This window comes from Misgurnus anguillicaudatus, chromosome 8 (genome assembly GCF_027580225.2).
Source record: "Misgurnus anguillicaudatus chromosome 8, ASM2758022v2, whole genome shotgun sequence".
In the NCBI taxonomy this organism is placed as follows: Eukaryota; Metazoa; Chordata; class Actinopteri; order Cypriniformes; family Cobitidae; genus Misgurnus; species Misgurnus anguillicaudatus.
In genome coordinates this window covers 39,532,026-39,552,782 of record NC_073344.2, presented here as the reverse complement: position 1 = coordinate 39,552,782, position 20,757 = coordinate 39,532,026, and the positions used below count along the sequence as shown (strand labels likewise).

The window sequence follows — 20,757 nt, the reverse complement described above, 5'->3', positions numbered from 1 at the left end:
TAATTGAACAAAACCTTTGAAATCAAGCCACCCTATGGTCATACAACTGTTTCTTCACTGATGTCACCGGGTGACTATGATAGGGCGGAACCAAAAGTGGCGGAGAAAGGTTCCGCCTGAAGATGGTTTCCGCCTGGGCCTGATTTTTAACTGCACCATTTTACTTCCTGGTCTCCCTAGCGACACAGATTATGGACAAACGAGCAACAGGTGTGACAAATCAAGCTGAGAACTCATGATTGGAGGAGGGAATAGAGACAATGCACATAAAAAAGCCCAAAGAAGCCCAAACGGGAGAAAGTTGTTTCGGGCACGCGCTCCTTTACTGCCTAGGGCAGACCCAAACACATGCTCCGTTCTTGGAGGAGCCGGAGGGCGCCGTTGATCCACGGAAACGCTTATAGCGCATGGAAAGAGTGCGGCAGCCAAGAGAGGCGAAAAGGACGGAGCTGTGACATTTAAAGGAGCACTACACCGGAGAGCTTGTTGGTGTACTTTGTCCACGCTGTGTTGCTGCTGTTTAGGGCCGCTGTTTTGATGCACATCGATCCCTTGGGGAAGAAAGAGGCAGAAGGTGACTAGGTGAAGAGGTTTGTGGATGGATTTACTTGTGAGTGTGTGAATCCAGAGTTATGAGTGCAGTAAACCCCAGGTTGTGAGAACAAACAACGAGTGAGTAACCGCTGTTGTGTGTGTGGATGCAGTATTTACAACCGGCTGCTATTGTGTACTTTGAGTGTGTTAAAGGTACCTGGCCCCACTGTGAAGGGAAGCATGGGTGAGCCGTGGAACAACCGGAAGTACGAACAGGTCGTAAGAACAAACAACGAGTGAGTAACCGCTGTTGTGTGTGTGGATGCAGTATTTACAACCGGCTGCTATTGTGTACTTTGAGTGTGTTAAAGGTACCTGGCCCTACTGTGAAGGGAAGCGTGGGTGAGCCGTGGAACAACCGGAAGTACGAACAGGTCGTAAGAACAAACAACCAGTGAGTAACCGCTGTTGTGTGTGTGGATGCAGTATTTACAAATGGCTGCTATTGTGTATTCTGAGTGTGTTAAAGGTACCTGGCCCCACTGTGAAGGGAAGCGTGGGTGAGCCGTGGAACGACCGGAAGCACGAAACCAGAACCACTCGTCCGGGGAGGCCGTCTGCTGTAGGTCGTCTGGCCCTGTAAAACACAAGAAGTTCGGGTGAGCCAACAGGTAGCAAAATAACACACAGGGGTTGTGCTGATTTTTCCATCGTGTACTATCCCACCTCTCCTGCGACGAAAGTGACGCCCAACCAACCTCACTGATCCGTCGAGGCTAGGTGGTCCAGTCCCGAAATTCACGTGAGAGTGTGTCGAGTGCTGTGGGTGAGTGAAATTATTATTGGTGTCTACACAAAGCTTGCAGTGTCTAGAACTGCCCCAGCCTCGGACGACTCGTGAGGGAAGAAGAACACGTTGTGGCTCGTGCCCCGTGCGAAGAGGAGACTTAAACCTTTCGGCCCCCCTGTGTGTCAGTAATAACTGCATCACTTTGAAACTAGGCAGTGGTGAAGTCCAGCGTTACGTCTAAGTGAGTAGCAACTAAGTGTACTGTACGGATGTTGGGTCGTGGCAATATTTGATTCTGTCCCCCAGAAGTCTGTGGTGTGTGCGGAGCCTCATCGAGAGTTCGCCCCAGCTCGCGGCCCCCGGCTGTCCAAGCAAGGAGGGCGAGCTAGGGAAGCGTTCAGCTCTGTGGCACTCGACCCATCAACCCTACGACACCCCTAAGGCGTGAGCAGACGGGTGGAGGTATACGGTGCATGAACGCTGTTACGAAAGCCCACTGTCCGAAGCAAACGAGAAGTCTAAGCCCTGTGAGTAACTTACCTGTGTAATGTGGTAATCTGTCTGTGCTTATAGCAGAGTCCTGAGGAGGAAACGAACTGTGAAATACCTACCTTTGCCCTAGTGTGCTGCCTCGCAGCAAACAAAAAGTTAAAATCTTGTGAGTAATCTATCTGTGTGATGCATTAATCTACCTGTGCTTATAGCAGAGCCCTGAGGAGGAAACGAACTGTGAAATACCTACCTTTGCCCCAGTGTACTGCCTCGCAGCGAACGAGAAGTCCAAGCTCCGTGAGTAACTTACCTGGGTCGCGTGTTGATCCATCTGTGCCCTCGGCAACGTCCTGCGGAAGGAAGGACTGTGTGGAAGGAATAAACTACTTACCTCTGTCCTAGTGCACCGTCCCGAAGAGAGTGAGGGGCCCTAACAAGGAGAACCTGAGGGTGTAGGAGAGACGGAGGAAAAGCCAGATTAGTCGTAATACCGTGCTGAAAATAGTCACTAACAGTGTTTTACCTGTTTTGCCTCCAGGAGGAAGCGGAGGGCGCCATGGGTTCAAGGAACAAGTGGACAGGAGTCCGGGCCCCCGCTCCATGGTCTAGGCCGCCCTGGGGGGCGAGAAGAAGTGTTTTTAAAGTGTCCCTTCCCCTTTTCCCTTTCCCTTCCCCTATTTTTAATTATTTAAATAAAGTTATATTTTTAAACGTAGCATACTTGTCTGTCTGGACATTGGAGTGGTCTTGGGAACCTCCTCGAGGTGGAAAGTAGAGAGGGGCGTGGCCTTTTAGTCAACTTGGGTCCGCCCCGGCCGTGACAGATTTTGGCCGGGCCTCTCCTTCTAACGAGTTCAACACAAACTGTTGTTGCTGAATGGCGCTCAGCCGTTGAAGGCCGGCCATATACTCGATCAGACAGCAAGCACCATGGCCACAGCACTATGGAGGGCGGTCTTCCAGCCCTTCGGGTGCCCGGAGTTCCTCCACTCCGATCAGGGTCCAAACTTCGAGTCCCGCATCATCCGGGAAATATGCCAGCTGTACGGCTGTACGGAGACCCATACGGCCTCGTGCCGCCCCCAGGGGAGCGGGGGCTGCGGGCGGTTTGATCAGGCCTTGTTGGACCTGCTGGGGGCCCTGGACCGGGGGCGCCAGGATGATTGGGTGAGTGCCCTACCAAATTTATTGCAGGCATATAGCGGCAGCATACACAGTACCACGGGCTACGCCCCCACTTACTTGATGTTTGGAAGGCACATTCGTTTGCCTACAGACCTTCTGTTAGGAACAGCGGGGGCGAAGGAGAAGGGAGTGTGACCGAGTGGGTGGGACGACACCATCACCGTCTCCGTTTCGCGTACGAGCAGGTGAACAAGAGGATCCAGGCAGCTGGGGAGAAGAATAAGAGGCTGTATGACAGGACGGCACGGGACGCTCCCTTGCTCCCAGGAGAGAGGGTCCTAGTACGGGATAACCGGCGGCTAGGAGGAGGTAAGCTGAGCGATCGGTGGGAGGCCAGGCCGTACGTGGTGCAACGGCAGCAGAGGCCGGGACAGCCAGTGTACACGATCAGGCCGGAAGGGAGGCCCGGGCCTGACCGAGTGGTCCATCGGAATATGATCCCCCCTTGTCCAAACTATCCCCCACCACCTACGGAAGTGGCTCCTAAGGAGCCGGTGCCCGTTGCTCCTTGGATTGGAGGATGGGCTATAGTCCCAGGAGGTCCAGTGAATTAACTGGTTCGGGCGGCCCCAGGAGAACCTGAAAACTTACCTGCTGAAGTAGACCCGGCGAACGAGCTGGTCCAGGAGGCTCCAAGGGAGCCGGAAGAGTTGCCTGCCGGGGTAGACCCAGCGTCCCCTCCACGGCGCCCCCAGAGGAAGAACCGAGGACGACCGCCAGCCCGGTACAGAGAATGGGTTACAGCAAGTGGTTCTAGGGACTAGAACCATTCCGGCGGGGGAGGATGTCACCAGGTGACGATCTATGAGGGCGGAACCAAAAGTGTGGAAGATGGGTTCCGCCCGACGATGGTTCCGCCCGGACAACTAACTCGGAACACCGGTATTCCCGGGGTTTCCCCGAACACAAAATCAAGCCGAATTACGCGCAGGTGAGGGCGATTGACACAGCGATTCCTGATAGGTCCATCAGGGGAATAAGCAGGGTACAAAAAGGCCTTTGAAGAGATCAGAAGGAGCTTGTTGGTGTACTTTGTACACGCTGCGTTTGCTGCTGTGTGAAGCTGCCGTATTGATCTACGTCGATCCCTTGGGGAGAAAAAGAGGCAAAAGGTGACTAGGTGAAGAGGTTTGGACATAGATGTATTTGTGAATGTGATGATTTAGAAACCAATGAGTGCAGTTGAACCCCAGATTGTGAGTACAAACAACGAGTGAATAACCACTGGTGTATGTGCATGCAGTATTGACCAAAGGCTGCCATTGTGTATTCTGAGTGTGTTAAAGGTACTGGGCCCCGCTGTGAAAGGAAGCGTGGGTGAGCCGCGTAACAACCAGAAGTACAAACAGGTTGTGAGATTCCACAATGAGTGAGTAACCGCTGGTGTATGCGTATGCTGTATTGACCAAAGGCTGCCATTGTGTATTCTGAGTGTGTTAAAGGTACCTGGCCCCACTGGGAAGGGAAGCGTGGGAGAGCCGTGGGATAACCGGAAGTGCGAACAGGAAGACGACGGGGGAGCTGTTGCTGTAGGTCATCTGGCCCTGCGGATACAAGAAGCGTGGGTGAGCCAAATGGGTAGCAAATAGCATACAGGGGTTGTGCTGATTTCTTCTACTATATTACTATACTGTTTCTCCTGCGGTGGGAGCGAAGCCCAACGGGCCTCACTGACCGGTCGAGGCCAGGTGGTCCAGTCGACAAATTTCACGTGAGAGTGTGCCGAGTGCTGTGGGGTGAGTGAACTTATCATTTGGTGTTTACACAAAGTTTGCTGTGTGTGCTGTGTCTGTAGTGACCAGAACTGCCCCCGCCCCAGACGGCTCGTGAGGAAAGAACAACACGCTGTGGCCCGCGCCCCGTGTGAAGAGGAGCCTAGACTTATCGGCCCCCTGTGTGTCAGTATTAACCGCCTCATTTTCGAAGCAGACAGTGGTGAAGCCCAGCGCTACGTGCAAGTGAGTGGCAAATTAAGTGCACTGTACGGAGTTCAGGTCACGGCATTCTTTTTGGGATTTATTCCGCAGAAGCCCTTGGTGTGTGCGGAGCCTCATCGAGAGTTCGCCCCAACTCGTGGCCCCCCAGCTGTCCAAGCAAGGAGGGAGAGCCAGGGAAGCGTTCGGCTCCGCAACACTCGACCCGTCAGTCCCCACGACACCCCGAAGGCGTTAGCAGACGGGTGAAGGTATACGGTGCATAAACGCTGCCGCGAGAGCCCACTGTCTGTAGTACACGAGACGTCCATACCTCATGAGTAACCTATTTGTGTGATGTATTAACCTACCTGTACTTAGAGCAACGCCCCAGGCAGAAACCGAACAGCGAAGAGAGAGTGGAACACTCACCTTTGTCCTTGTGCACCGCCTCGAAGCGAACAGGACAGTCAAGCACCGTGAGTAACTTACCTGTGTGATATATCAGTTCTGTCTGTGCTTAAAGCAACGTCCTGAGAGAGACCGAGACTGTGAAGCGAGGGAGAAATACCTACCTTTGTCCTAGTGCCCCGCCTCGAAGCGAATGGGACAGCCAAGCCCCGTGAGTAACCTACCTGTGTGACGCAATAATTCTGTCTGTGCTTAAAGCCACGTCCTGCGGAGGAAAAGGACTGAGAAGAAAGAGAGGAATACCTACCTTCGTCCTAGTGTACCGCCTCGAGGGGAACGAGACGGCCAAGCCCCGTGAGTAACTTGCCTGTGTGACGTGTCTAACCGTCTGTGTTTACAGCAACACCTGGGGGAAGAAACGAACTGTGGAGAGAGAGTGAAATACTTACCTTTGCCCTTGTACACCGTCCCGAGGAGAGCGAGGGGCCCCAACCGGAAAAACCTAAGGGTGTAGGAGATACGGGTGAAAAAGCCGGCTAGTTGAAGTCCCGTGTGGAATACTTAGTTCACTAACAGTGTTTTACTTGTTTGCCTCCAGGAAGAAGCGGAGGGCGCCACGGATTGCAGGACTAAGCCAGAAAGGAGCCCCTGTCCCCATTCCCTGGTCCAAACCGCCCTGGAGACAAGAAGAGAGTTTTATTAGTTTTAACTGCCCTTTCCCCTTTTTTTCTTTTTAATTATTTAAATAAAGTGATACTTTTAAACGTAGTATACTTGTCTGTCTGGTCATTGGCGTGGTCTTGGGAACCTCCTTGAGGTGGAAGTTAGAGAGGGGCGTGGCCTTTTAGTTACCTTGGATCCGCCCCCGGCCGTGACACTAAACTAAAGTGTATAGTCATAAAACTAGCTAGATGTAACACAGTTATGACCTGAGGTTGCATGCACAATTTTGTCATTGCGCCACCTAGTGGATTTGAGATTGAAATATGGTATTTTTGCCTAAAACTACTCCAACAGTACATCTAAAATCTTGGGTCATCATGTATTATTCCTTTCATGGCTTGGAGATCATTTGTGCATGCCAATTAACTCCTTAGCAACCAATTAGGATACCTTATCAACCCTTTTTACAAGAGCTATATCTCTGCATCAGAACATCGTAGAGACATGGGGGTGGTCTCTTTTGACTCATTAACACCACTGTAACATTTTGTGAGCTGAGAATTGCCACTGCAAGCACCACTCACATTTTCTTCAGTGTTCTAGTTGTCAATGCTCCTCGAGAAGAGAGGGAGAGATTACACTGAATGAAAACACAGCTTTTTTGCTGATAACTGTTATATTATTTAGTCTGAAATCAAGATATTTTCTTGGGTTCTTTAAACTGCTCATCCGAATTCAACTTTATTTTCTTCTGTGCCCTTTTTGGCTTGACCCCGGCATTGCTGCTTGCAGCTATATTTTTTTAATGTTTATACATTCAAGAAATACAGTTGAACATGTACATTTCATAGATGTTTATTTGCACTACAGTTCACTTACACTTCTATCATTGTGACTTATTTGCTCTACAGCTCTGCCAGTTCTTGTTCACACAAATTAATGTTTATTATATACCATTTTACTTATGTATTTTAAGTGTTTATACATTTAAGAAATACATTTGAAAATGTCTAATTTCTAAATGTTGATTTGCACTACCGTTCAGTTGCACTACAGTCATTGTGACTTTTCTGGACCAAAATTTCTGACTCCTGTTTTATTTGATTTTACTGTCATGTCTCTGATTGTTATTGCAAACTGCAGTTCATTCACAAAAATAAATGTTTGATTAAAAAAAATAATTGTAAATAATGTGACATTTTGGCACTATGCATATATTTGTACATCAGTATTTGACCTCTTATTGTAATAACTACATACCTAATTATTGCATCATTATATTTATAGGCAACACTTACCAATTTGCAGGAGTATTAACATTTTTAGGCACAACAAAAATGGTGGTTCCTTGTTCTACCCACCCACCCTCTATAAAACGAGTATATTGGTTAAATTGAGAACTTAAATCTTTAGCCAAATCACAAAATACAATACATTTGGCAGGAAATTTGAGAAAATTGTTAACAGAGAAAGGGCTTGTAAAAAATTTGTTAAAAGTACACACATCGGATCACCCATTACCTTATATTTTGTGAAAGAGCTTTAATTTTGATATAACGTGTTCTATCAAAAATAGTTAATTTGATGTGGAGAGTGCTGATATATTAACTGATGATAAAATAATTGAATCAAATAGATTTCATTTAAAAATGTATTTAAGTTCACGGAGATATTGTTTAAGTACAAAGAATATATATATATATATATATATATATATATATATATATATATATATATATATATATATATATGCTGCTGCTGGAGCTCGAACTGCTACTTAAAAGATCCATGTTTGTTTGCTTGCCCGTTTACCAAAAAATTGTATATGAGTGGTTATTGACTACACGCGAGTGTAATTACTGTTTCTCTTCTTCTGTGTGACAAGTGAGTGTCAGAACAGACGCATAACTTCTCGCAGCGCCACCTTGTGTACCGGCATATATCTGTTTTGTATTAAGCGCCATCTAATGTCCATGGAGTATATTTGCACCTCACTCGGCTCAGCATTAGTAAAAATCGTTTGGGTGTGAAAGCAGAAAAATGTCACGTAAAACGTCAACGATAAACGGGCACGAAAAACGTCCCGTGTGTAAAGACCTTTATTGTGATGACACGCGGTGTGTATTTAAAATTTGGCACACACATCAGAGTTGTCAGCTGTTAAGTGTGAACAAAAAGGTAAGACAAAGGTGTGTCTCTTAAGTGGCTCACTAACGCCCCCGTTTGTCTAAAATGTGGGGTTTGTTTTACCTACAGTACCGCAATGGGTCAGTAACAACATAAAATAGTCCACCGATATTTACCAACTTGATGCACTTGCCCACCATGCATTGTTTTCTCAGAGGCACCATGTAGCGATAAAAAAAACATGCGAGGGCCCGCCATCGCTGCTTGCAGCTATATTTTTTTACTTTTTTCATTTATTTTTTTTACATTTGTGGGCAATTTGGGGACTTTAACATACTCGAAAACTTTTGAAATTTGGCAGACACGTCAGAGTCGTCGGACATTAGGACTAGGGATCGACCGATACATCGGCCGGCCGATAAATCGGGCCGATTTTGGCAGGTTTGACGTGTATCGGCATCGGCCGATACGCTGCTGCGTTCGCCGATAGTTTTTTATTTACAGACAGGCATCCACAGGCAGCTCTGTGTTGCTTGAGACCCTGCAGTTCACGTGCAGCACATGCATCGCCCCTCCCTGCTAACAGAGTGCTGAAGCCTGCACTGGTAAGTTTTAAACTTTCAAATCATCTTTTAACTGTTTGACTTAGCTGAAATATTGCCATACACAAAGTGTAAACACGTTGCTCTTTATGTGCACTGCATGCAACTATAGCTAAAAAAGTTTTTGTGTCCAAATGGAAACCGCGAATGCGGCGAGCTCCAAATGGAAACCGCGAATGCGTCGAGCTGCAAATAGCCAAGTCAGGCTTTCCGTATGAATAAGGCAGCTGTTACAAACACTGGTCATAGGATTTTAAAATGCCGACGTTGTTCCGTGATATTTGTAGGGGTTTTATTCAGCGACCACCTGGCTAAGACACGTGCTCGTGCGGTCGCAACGCACAGCATGCGCGTTGCGACCACGTGCTTCTTTTATGAGATTCTTTTACAAATGCGCTTATGTGTCCAGCCGCGCGTATGCCGTTGTAATATGGAAACATAAACTTTTTACAAAGCCGTGAGCAAACGCATGTCATTTGACAAAAAACAACCGACCTTTCCATGACAACACCGAAAAGCTCGACCAAACAGCTAAATCATAGCTGGACAGTGCGGGTTTTTATTTCCATCTCCAATTCTCCATAAATATATGTAGTAGTAAAGGGCTAGAAATCCTTATCCTTTGCTGATAGTTTCGCGTCATTGTGGAGAGCGCAGTTCATGGTTGCATAGCAATGACAGACACCACAAGTACTTGTTGAAAGGAGAAAGCGGAGCGGCTATGCTTTCCACGCATTTTTAGACACGTTATGTGAACGGCCTCTAATTCATAATACACCGAGAACCTATTTGATTTAAAATCGTTTTTGTTTTGTTTAACATTGCGACCACGATTACATATATATCAGACAACTACACAGAATTACATGTTCCAGTCTATTAAAATAATCATTAATTCAAACATGTTTAATTCATAAATACCTATTTAATTAATGGATTTTTATATGAATCTCTTAAGTCTTCTTGAATAAATGACTAAATAAATCCCTACTAACAGAGTGCTGAAGCCTGCGCTGGTAAGTTTTAAACTTTCAAATCATCTTTTAACTGTTTGACTTAGGTAAACTTTGTGTATGGCAATATTTCAGCTGTTTAATTAATGGATTTTTATATGAATCTCTTAAGTCTTCTTGAATAAATGATTAAATAAATGTTGGAATAGGAAACAAGAACTGATAAGAACCAGAATCACTAAAATTTAAAATGATACCCAACCTTACTTAGACATGCTGCTCATTTTATTTTATGTAGAAAAATTGAAGCCATGGCTGTCTTAAATTACAAATCAAGCACTTTATTTCAGTGGCTGCTTTTCAGATTTATTGTTTTCTTAAATTCAGATTTCAAATTTAAACGTGTTGACAGTCAGGACATTTTGTGATGACCTGATTGTATCTGCTTATTATATGTCAGCAAGCAATGCATGATCAAAGCTGTGTTATAGATGTTTATGAAATCCTTTTACCCTCGCACAGTTATGATGCATATGATGCACATTGCACACATTTGGGTGAAATAAATGTTAGATGATTGCAGATGTAACACTAATGTGTTTTTGTTTATTCTTTCTAAAGAAATGGCAACAAATCCAGTGTGGCAGCATTTTACGCAGCCTACTCCAGGTAAGGCTCGCTGCAACATCTGCAATTCATTGGTGAGCATGGGAGCTGAAAAGGCAAAGACAAAAAATACTTCAAATATGTGGAGCCACTTGAAACGTCACCACCTTGAGGCCTATAATGAAGCACAAAAAGAAAAGGATGATCGAGCAGCAGCTTCTACTTCTGCAGCAAGTTTAACACAGCCTAATCTTGTGGAGATGTTCGATGCCCAAAGGAAATGGGGTACTTCTGACACTAGGTCCAAAAAAGTTGATCTTGCCATAGTTGAGATGATTGCCACAGACAATCATCCATTTACGGTTGTCTCTGGTGTTGGTTTTAAAAGGTTGGTGGCATTGCTGGAGCCCAGATACTCCCTCAAAACAGAAAAGTACTATCGCACTGACCTCTTTAAAGATGTTCACACAAAAGTAGAAAACAAAATCAAGGAGCTGGTCACATTAGAAAATGCAGGCCCATATTTGGCATTTACAACGGATTGTTGGTCTGGTGACACAGAATCCTTAATGAGCCTGACCTGTCATTTTATTGATAGTGACTGGGAGAGGAAACAAATTGTCCTCAATGTCAAAGCCATGCATGGCTCTCACACAGGTGAATATATCAGTGAGGTGTTCCTCAGTCTGCTGAGGCATTGGGACATCGACACAGAGAGAGTTGTGCTTGTGCTTCGCGATAGTGGCGCAAATATGATTAAAGGGATAAGGCTCACCGAAGTACCCGATCTCAGCTGCAGTGCTCACACCCTTCAGCTGGTGGTAAATGACGCGATCAACAGCCAGCGAGCAGTGATGGACATTGTTGCAAAATTAAGGTCTTCTGCTACCCATTTTAACCATTCGATACTGGCCAAACAGCGTTTGAAGGAAATTAAAAAAGAACTTGACCTCCCCCAGCACAGAATAATCCAGTCTGTTCCAACACGCTGGAACTCCACTCTTCACATGTTGGAAAGCATGCTGGAGCAGAAACGGGCACTTACTGTATATGCAGGGGAACATGGAAAGATATCAATCTTAACAGCAGACCAATGGACTCTTGTGGGCAATTTGATTGACACACTGAAACCGCTTGAACAGGTAACACTAGAAATGAGCAAATCAGACTCATCAATATCGTGCATAATTCCCAGCATCACTGTCTTAAAAATGTTACTTGAAGTTGAGGGTGCAAAAGCTAGGGGCATCAAAACACTCCGTGACACTATGCTGGACAGTTTAAAGGCAAGGTTCCAAAACGCAGAAAAGAACAAATGCTTGGTCCTCGCAACCTTACTAGATCCTCGTTACAGGGGTCATGCCTTGGCCCCAGGCACACTGAGCACTGCAAAAGACTGGATAAAGGGGGAGCATGCCATTCTGTCTGAGGCTGAGAAACAGAAAAAGGCTTCCTCAGAAGATCAAGCCCCGGATCCAAAACGGATAAGGGTGGAGGAAGAAGAGGAGGAAGATGCTAGTACGTCCAACCTTCTGGGGGCACATGGACCAACCTCTGAAAATACTGATGATGAGGAGGAGCACCTTTTCTCTCAGCAGCTGGATCAATACCTACGGGAGCCATTGATCGACAGACAGACCGGCCAACCGCTTGCATGGTGGAAACAAAATTCATCCCGCTTGCACCTTCTGGAACCACTTGCCAGAAAATTTCTCTGTCCACCCCCCTCCTCTGTTCCTAGTGAGAGGGTATTCAGCGAGGTCAGCCAGATATATGAGAAAAAGAGGAATAGGCTGACGGGAGAAAATGCAGAGTGTCTCTGTTTCCTCCATTATAACCTGCAGCTCCTAAACTGGGAGTATTAAGAACTTTCAGTGAGTGGTGTGTGGTGTAAAGATGTGGGCAATGCACATGTGCACAATTCTTTAAGTTTTCTTTTGTTCAGTGTTGTTGTTTACATTTTTCTTATCTTATTAAGAAAGCCATTTGCTCTATGAGTGAATAAGTGCACTAAAACTTCAATTACTTGTTGCTACTGTGTGTAATAGTATTATTATTTTATTTATGAGAAAATGCTTAGCATCTCTGTTTCCTCCATTATAACCTGCAGCTCCCCTCCTATACTGGAAGTATTAAGAACTTTCAGTGAGTGGTGTGTGGGGTAAAGAAGTGGGGCAATGTGCATGTTATGCACAATTCTTTTTAAGTTGTCTTTTATTCAGTGCTGTTGTTAACATTTTTCTTATTTTATTAGAAAAGCCATTTGCTCTATGAGAGAATAAGTGCACTAAAACTTTCAATTACTTGTTGCTGCTACTGTGTGCAATAGTATTATTATTTTATTTATGAGCAATTGCAGAGCATCTCTGTTTCCTCCATTATAACCTGCAGCTCCCCTCCTATACTGGAAGTATTAAGAACTTTCAGTGAGTGGTGTGTGGGGTAAAGAAGTGGGGCAATGTGCATGTTATGCACAATTCTTTTTAGGTTGTCTTTTATTCAAGTGTTGTTTACATTTTTCTTATTTTATAAGGGAAAGCCATTTGCTCTATAAGAGAATAAGTGCACTAAAACTTTCAATTACTTGTTGCTGGTACTGTGTGCAATAGTATTATTTTATTTATGTTTAAACATTTATTTTCAGTTCAGCACTGACCTCTTTTACTTGTTCTACCTCACATATTTAATATTTGTTAAATATTGTTTATTTACTTGTTCTTACATGTTCTACCTCACCTGTTTTTACTATTTGTTAAATAAAGTTTTTAAGTTCAATAAATGTTCCTTTTTTAAGTTGAGACTTTGATATCATCGTGTCATTTATGATGTAAATTAAGTGAGCAAAAGCAGTATCGGCGCCAAATATCGGCTCAAGAAAATCGGCAGCTCGTATCGGTCATCGGCCAAGGCTGATGAAAAAAAATCGGCATCGGCACTGAAAAATCTATATCGGTCGATCCCTAATTAGGACCAGGCAAAGGCTGGAACTCGGGCGTGGCAGGGGGGCTCTGTAGCGCCCCCTGTAAGGCAAAATCAAACATTTGTGCACAGATCTGACAAACATGTACGCACATGTACGAGAGTTGGGAAGTATATAGATCTCATCGGCCCAAACAAATTTCGCCCTTAAACCTATTAGCTCTGCACAACAGGAAGTCAGCCATTTTGGATTTTTTCAAAAGTGCATTCAGTGAACTTTCAGATACGCCTCCTAGGGAAATCATGTGATTGACCAAACGTGGTGAACATGATGCTGAGACATTGGAGATGCTAAATTGCAAAGGGATATTTGACATCTCGAACGGTGCTGCCATTGCGAGGCGACAAATTTATGGCGAAATCAGAGAAACAGGAAGTGTCTAATATCTAAGCCAAAAATGTCTTATTGTGATGACAAGTGGGGTTAATGTTCGGCCAAAGATTCCAAAGGTGGATTTTTTGACAGTTCCATGCGATGTTCTTTTAAATACTCCTCCTAGGATATTTATGCGATTGACACCAAAAGTGGTCAACATAATGCCGAGACATTGTAGATAAATTGCAATGGGATTTTTGATATCTCGAACACTGTTCCCATGGCAACGCGTCAAACTTTACTTTCATTTTCAGACATATTTAAGCTCTTGGTGTGCATTTTGGGTAGCCTGGCTCCGCCCTTCTACGTGCTTCCGCTTGATTTTCATTTTGCTTCAGCACAACATCTGGGACTGCTGAGTAGAGTTTTGTTTTCCTGCGGCAAAAATCTGCAGGTCCAATCAGCGAACGGAGGGGGGTGTCTAAGAACGATGACGTTGAGGTCGTTCGCCAGACACGTTATGGCCCTCCTCCCCACGGGGTTCGGGATAAGTTTGATTAGTTAGCGATTGGTTATGGCAGATTCAGAGTGACTCTGGGCAGATCCAATAGTTTTAAACTTCAACAGAGGACCCTCCTTAACGGAAGTAATGCTTTCCAATGGAGCGTGGCCAGACTCTCTGTACAAATGAAATGAATGTACAAGAGTCTGGTTGGACCAGGCTACATTTTGGGTGCCTTAACATGCCCGCAAAGGCTGGAACATGGGTGTGGCAGGAGGGCTCTGTAGTGCCCCCTGTAATGCAAAAACAAACATTGGTCCACAGATCGGACAAGCCTGTAAGCACATGTACGAGAGTTTGTACTTATATAGATCTCATCAACTGAACAACTTTCCCAATCAACCCTATTAGCTCCGCCCAACAGGAAGTCAGCCATTTTGGATGTTTGAAAAGTGCATGCTGTGAACTTTTAAATACTCCTCCTAGGGAATTCATGCGATTGACACCAAATGTGGTGAACATGATGCTGAGACATTGCCCTTGCTAAGTTTGCGAAGGAATTTTTGATATCTCGAATGGTGCGTTCATATCCCCCAAAACTGAGTTCTGACAGTTGAATGCTGTGAACTTTTAAATACTTCTCTTACAGGACTATGGATTGACACCAAAAGTAGTCAACATGATTTTGTGACACTGTAGATACTAAATTGCGAAGGGATTTTTGACATCTCGAATTCTGTTCCCATGGTAACGCGTCATAATTTACTTTTATTTCAGGCATATTTAAGGCTCTTGAATTGTGATTATTTGAACAGTTTCATAACATAAAGATGTAATTCAGAATGTCTTTAATCAAGTCAAGTCAATAGGTGATGGTTTTAGTACATTTTGTTGGTGGAAGGATTGTTAAGATTTGTTCTTTGGTAAGCCAATACTTAAAAAATGCTTTTCCTTAAAGGCACATCATGGAACTTTTTTGGCCACTAGGGTGCACTAGGCATTTATTTTTCACGTCTAGCGCCTCTTGAGGCCTCAAGCGCCACAGCACTGTTGCAAAGGGAAAAAGACAACTCTTTAGGTCACACCAGGCCAACCAGGATGTCATATAAATATAAATTAATGTTTTTTTGTTTTTTTCAAATGCCAGTTGTAACGGTGGTCGCTTCGTTAAAGTTTATATAAAAACAAATATTGCTTTAAAGAAAAATCGATCTCGGGTCACCCATGTCATAGGTCTGTGACACTACCACGATGCCACATGATAGAAGTCGCTCTCTACACTCCCCAAATAGCCTCCAGCAAAATTCACATTCAAAAGAAAGATTTCGTTTTCAGGCACCTGACAGCAGTATATATGCAATATATGCAAGCAATATAACATTACTTACTAGTCCAAAAGCATGACGGCCAAGTCAGCATCGGTCATTAACTCATCCTCCCCCTCTAGTTCACACCAGGCTAGAACCGCTACTGATTTGATGTAACGGTGGAATAATATTAACATGTCAAACGCAATCCGGATTGGGGTGGATTGCAGACTGCGGGTCCAAAAGCCAAGACCGTTATGACTCGATTTGAGTGTCTAGCTGGGTGTGTGGTTTTGATGACTTCATTTTTCTTATTTTACACTTTAAAAATTATTTTTGTCTGAATAAATTTAACTAAATAAAATAAATAAATTCTATTAAAAAAAATAATTGTTTTAAATTTGTTTTATTCAAACAAATTTGAATAAAAATAACACAAAAAGGTGAGGTAATTTTAAAGGCGGAGTGCACAATGTTTGAAAGCCAATGTTGATATTTGAAATCACCTAAACAAACACGCCCCTACCCCAATAGAATCTGGACCTTCTTTTAAAAGACCCACCCCACACATACGCAACCCCGGCAAGGATGTCGTTTAGTAGACACTCCCCTTACTGCTGATTGGCTAAAAGTGTGTTTTGGTAGTCAACCCGTCTCCTTTTCCAAAGTGTTTTTCAAACATTGTGCACTCCGCCTTTAAATGAACAAATTATTTAGTAAATTCATCTAAATTTTATCATGTAAAATTTGTAAAAAGGAAATGAAATTAATAATTAGTAAGTTTTGCATGGAGTTTTAAGCAATTGCTTAAAAAAATTAAGCTTAAATTGCTTAAAATTCCATGTAAAAGCCTTTCTTCCCTATATGATTAAACAATGAGCTGAATAAACTCTGAGAGGTTGCAGAATTACTTCTTGATTCCATACAGGTGGATCAGCAGGACCCTGCACCTATATTTTATTAACAAAGTACATATTGTAAATGTTATTTTCTTATGAACTCCACACTTACCAGGATTTTGAGGAGCTTCTGAAGTGTTTGTTGTCTGCGAATGATGCAATTTCATCTGCTACTGAATAAAACCCATTTGCTTTGTTGATTTTTAAATTAACATGTGATCTACTTATTTATTTATTCATTTTCCTATATTAACTCAAATAATACAATGTAAAAATGTTTGTTGATGTTAAGCTGATGTTAAATAAATAAAATATTAATTTTAAATTAGCTATTATTACAGTTTTAAAAACTTAAATATTTAAGTGTGACATTCTCGAATATATTGATTAAAATATAAAATAAATATTCAATTCAATTTTTTCAATTCAATTTTATTTATATAGCGCTTTTCACAATACTTAATTGTTTCAAAGAAGCTTTACATTAATAGAAGCAGTAAAAGCACAGAAAAACAACAGATAGCATAACATAATACACGATAGCATAAGCAGTCAAATTTGCTGCGGCTATGACTCGACATTATAAGCGAGCGTATTACTAATGTAACGTCTAGAAAAGGAAGCTACGTTAAGCCCAAGAAGGCTGCCTCCCCGGGGTAAAAAAACCCCCTAGGAGAAAAAAACCCCGGGCTGTTTAGCCGAGGAAATAAAAAAAGTCCTAGGAGGGAAAAACCCTTGGGAGATATGTATGTATATACACACATATAAACGGATAAGGAGAGATTAAGCTGGTTTTGTCGGTGATCGTTGGTCAGGCATCACATTGAAGGACGACCAGTAGATCAGAGGTGTGCCGACTTTCACATCTACCGGAACTGGGTCTGTTTGTCCCATTGTCCTCGGGGTCGAGACAGGGAGAGAAAAACAAAACCATATTAGCGTAGGGGCCGTTCACATGTAATGCAAGTGTCACACAGTGATGTGGTTTAATCAGCTTAGTGTCAGACAGACTAACTATTGCGGCATAATTATATTATCCACAGTTGAGGATTTCGCAAATTGGGGGCCCACTGCGACGGTATATATGGTAACTAAGAGTCACCTTCCGGTCTTTAAGAGAAAATGAAACCTGTCGACCCGTTTGACTAAGGCCTGTAAACCCACTGTCGTCCTTAATGCAGGTTCAGTGGCAAACGGGTCTATATTGCATACTATTTACAAGACCACAAGAAAACCCCAACATCGCAACCTGACCATACGTGTCAACCCGTTTGACTAAGGCTGGAGGCCCCACTGTTGTTGATAATACAGGTTTAGTGGCAAACGGGTCTGTATGGAATACTATTCACAAGACATATGAAAGTGCCAAATCACAACCCGACCACACGTGCCAACCCGTTTGACTAAGGCTGGAGGCCCCACTGTCGTCGTTAATACAGGTTTAGTGGCAAATGGGTTTGTATGGCATACTATTCACAAGACACACGAAACGCCAAAATCCCAACCCGACCATACGTGCCAACCCGTTTGACTAAGGCCGGGAGCCCCACTGTCGTCGTTAATGCAGGTTCAGTGGCAAACGGGTCTGTATGGCATCCTATTCACAAGACACACGAAAGTTCCAAAATCGCAAACCGACCATACGATAAGATAAGGTTTTTATTTATTTATTTGGTTGGTCTGTGTTATGACGCGAGTGCTTTGTTCCGTACAAATAACTATTTCAAGTTAAGTACCTTTACTAAACAAATTATGCGAATGTTTTGTTGAAGAGAAAAGTTTTAAGTCTAGATTTAAAATGATCGACTGTGTCTGATTCTCGGACATCGGTTGGTAAATCATTTCAGAGCTTAGGGGCTAAGTAGGAATAGGATCTTTCACTTTTAGACACTTTTGATAGTCTAGGGATAATCAAGAGACCAGAATTTTGCGACCGTAGTGTGCGTGATGGATTGTATTCTGATAGTAATTCTCTAAGATATGAGGGTGCTAGGCCATTTAAAGAGCACCTATTATGAGATACACGTTTTTAAACATCCTTTTGTGTGTAAGTGTGTATTAGTACATGCTAACGATATTTAAAAAGTACATACCTCAAAGAAAACGATGACGCGAGTTATCGTCTCTAACGTTCGAGGACTACAAAAAACACTCGGATTGTAAGCAACAGTTTACTTCCTGGGATTAGTGACGTAGAGAAGACCAACATTATCATAGTTCAGCCCTCTCTGCTTTGCTTGGGTACGCCCTCAAAGACAGGGGTGGAGAGCGCTGAGTAAGAAGAGAGCTAAAATGGCGGAGGTTGGGAGTCCCTGCTTTGACTCTGTTTGCAAACTCTTGTTTCATCGTTTAAGCGATTAAATCTCTTGAGTAGACGCTGTCTCTTTAGATGTGAGGGCAAAATAGCACTTTATGGACTTCCACAGAGGACATCATGTTTAATACGGTTCCGGAAAAATCCAGTCAGAAGTTGTTCACGGAGTTTTCACAATAACTGCTTCTCATGAACCGAAGCTGGATTTGCGCGACGTCTCCTGAAAGTTGGATTACTGTGTATCACAGGCTGTAGTTATTCACGTGTATTATTTGCCTTTTACTGTACGTTACGTAACCGGTAACCGGAGATTAACATACTGTGCGTGTAGAGCTAAGCTTGCAAGCTAATTGTTTTGTGTTGTAATAATGTATTTCATAAACAACGTACCATATTTACACTCGTGTATGTTGAATTATGCAGACTATCGTTTTTTATCGATGTTTATTTAGACGTGTTTACAAACTTGCTAAGCTGTTCCAGCTAAACTGTTACCGGTAAAGTTTGTTCTCATGATCAAACTCAAGAAACTCCAAGTACAGATGATTTGTTTAAAGTTATATGTATTTTACTGTTGTATTTACTTGAAGCTTTCTTAGATTTTGAAACTAAGTAAACACGTAATGTGTGTTGCTAATGTTGGGCCATGTAATATGTAATACATAATGTTTTAATGAATAGTCTAACGATTTATAGTCGTTGTACTCTATTGTTATAATATGTCTTTTTGACTGAATACATGTTTGTTTTATTTGTCTATATCCTAGATTCGCAGCTGGACACATCCTTCTACACTGTATTCAAACATGCAACATCATTACACACAGTACAAGTAGTCAGACTGGCATATGAGGAGCAAAGGTGTGTAACACATATGATGTATTTAGCTAGTGAAACCACTACCAGTCTTAAATGTATAACTGATGATGACAAAGTTTTTTTTCACTGCATAATCATAGGAACCCAGGCAGTAGCATCGTTTCAATGTTTCCATCACCATCATCAGTGGATGCCTTTGCCGTCCGTAGCCTGAGATTTCAGATTTGCAGCAAAAAATTTGATTTTCTCATTTATTGGAATGCTGTGCAGGTATTTAAGTATTTTAGTAACTGTGTTAAATAAAGTAGTATTTACTTTTACAATAAATGTATTGCTTGTTTATATTTTTACAGGTTGTACCTTGCAGCCATCCATTACAATGTCACCAAGCCGTAACAAAAGCAGGAGAGGGAAAGTACAAGGCTATGTTCCCAAAACACACAAGTGACATACTGTAAGCAGTAATGTTTTATTTCAAATACATTCATAATTAAAAACTTAATGTATGAAGCAGGGAAATAAATGATCAAAACAAAAGATTTATTGACTGCAATATTTGTACATTTATGTGGATGATGTGATCAGGCTTGTGTTTGCTGAGGTATTTGAAGATAAGCTGAAGGAAACCCAGATTCCAATGGACCTGGCATCACAGTTTGAGAGACCTTCAAATGAGGACGTGATTGCATGCCATCTTCAGTGTAGGGGTCGTCGGAAGCCACCAATCTGATCAGGAAGCTCCAAGCATATCTGGAGAACAACACACGACAGGAAGATAACCTTATAGTGTCGTCTTAAATAGCACCAGCTGACAAAGCTTTGATATGCCATTTATCTGAATAGATAGCTGTAAGAAATGAATTGAACAATTTTTGAAAGCAGAGCACAATATGGTTACTAAAGTATGTTTATTTGTATATTGTTTAACATTTAAATATATATTTGTAATAAATAAAAAAAACTTTTGACTGACTACTATATTTTCTTTAAAGTTACATCTTTTGGGTACTTTGTTACTATAATGATACTTTAGTGTTATTGGTTTAAAAATGTAATAAAACTTACTCTAGTCCTGCGCCTCAAAGGCTTATAGTCGGTAGAATAAATGTTCTGTGTGTAGGGATTTAGACAATTTGTGCAAAACCGGGATGATGAATCACACAGGTAAGAGGCCCTGGATCCTGTTGCATTCTCCTTAAAACCTAATAAGTAAAAATGTAGCACTTATAAGTAAGCAGTCTTTCATAATAAAGTTTACCATAGTGAAATAATGTAGAACATTCATTTCAATTAATACTTTCTTTGTGCTACATTTGGTGTTTCCATATAGTTTGCACAGTAATAT

General features: G+C 42.8%; 1 protein-coding gene and 1 long non-coding RNA gene across 2 annotated transcripts; both read left to right on the top strand.

Annotated features, from left to right (window-relative positions):
* Positions 1–10,416: 10,416 nt before the first annotated feature.
* LOC129450859 (zinc finger BED domain-containing protein 4-like) lies at positions 10,417–12,141 on the top strand. The gene has a single exon (XM_073870089.1). The coding sequence runs from the start codon at positions 10,417–10,419 to the stop codon at positions 12,139–12,141; it is 1,725 nt and encodes a 574-aa protein (XP_073726190.1).
* A 5,997-nt stretch (positions 12,142–18,138) lies between these two features.
* LOC129451264 (uncharacterized) lies at positions 18,139–20,390 on the top strand. Its single transcript, XR_012370838.1, has 3 exons — positions 18,139–19,454; positions 19,553–19,682; positions 19,766–20,390. It is a non-coding gene; the product is annotated as an uncharacterized lncRNA (long non-coding RNA).
* The last annotated feature ends 367 nt before the right edge of the window (positions 20,391–20,757 follow it).

What these genes read in the sequence shown, in the direction of transcription:
- LOC129450859 (XM_073870089.1), top strand. Translation starts at nt 10,417, where the DNA reads ATGTGGAGCCACTTGAAACGTCACCACCTTGAGGCCTATAATGAAGCA.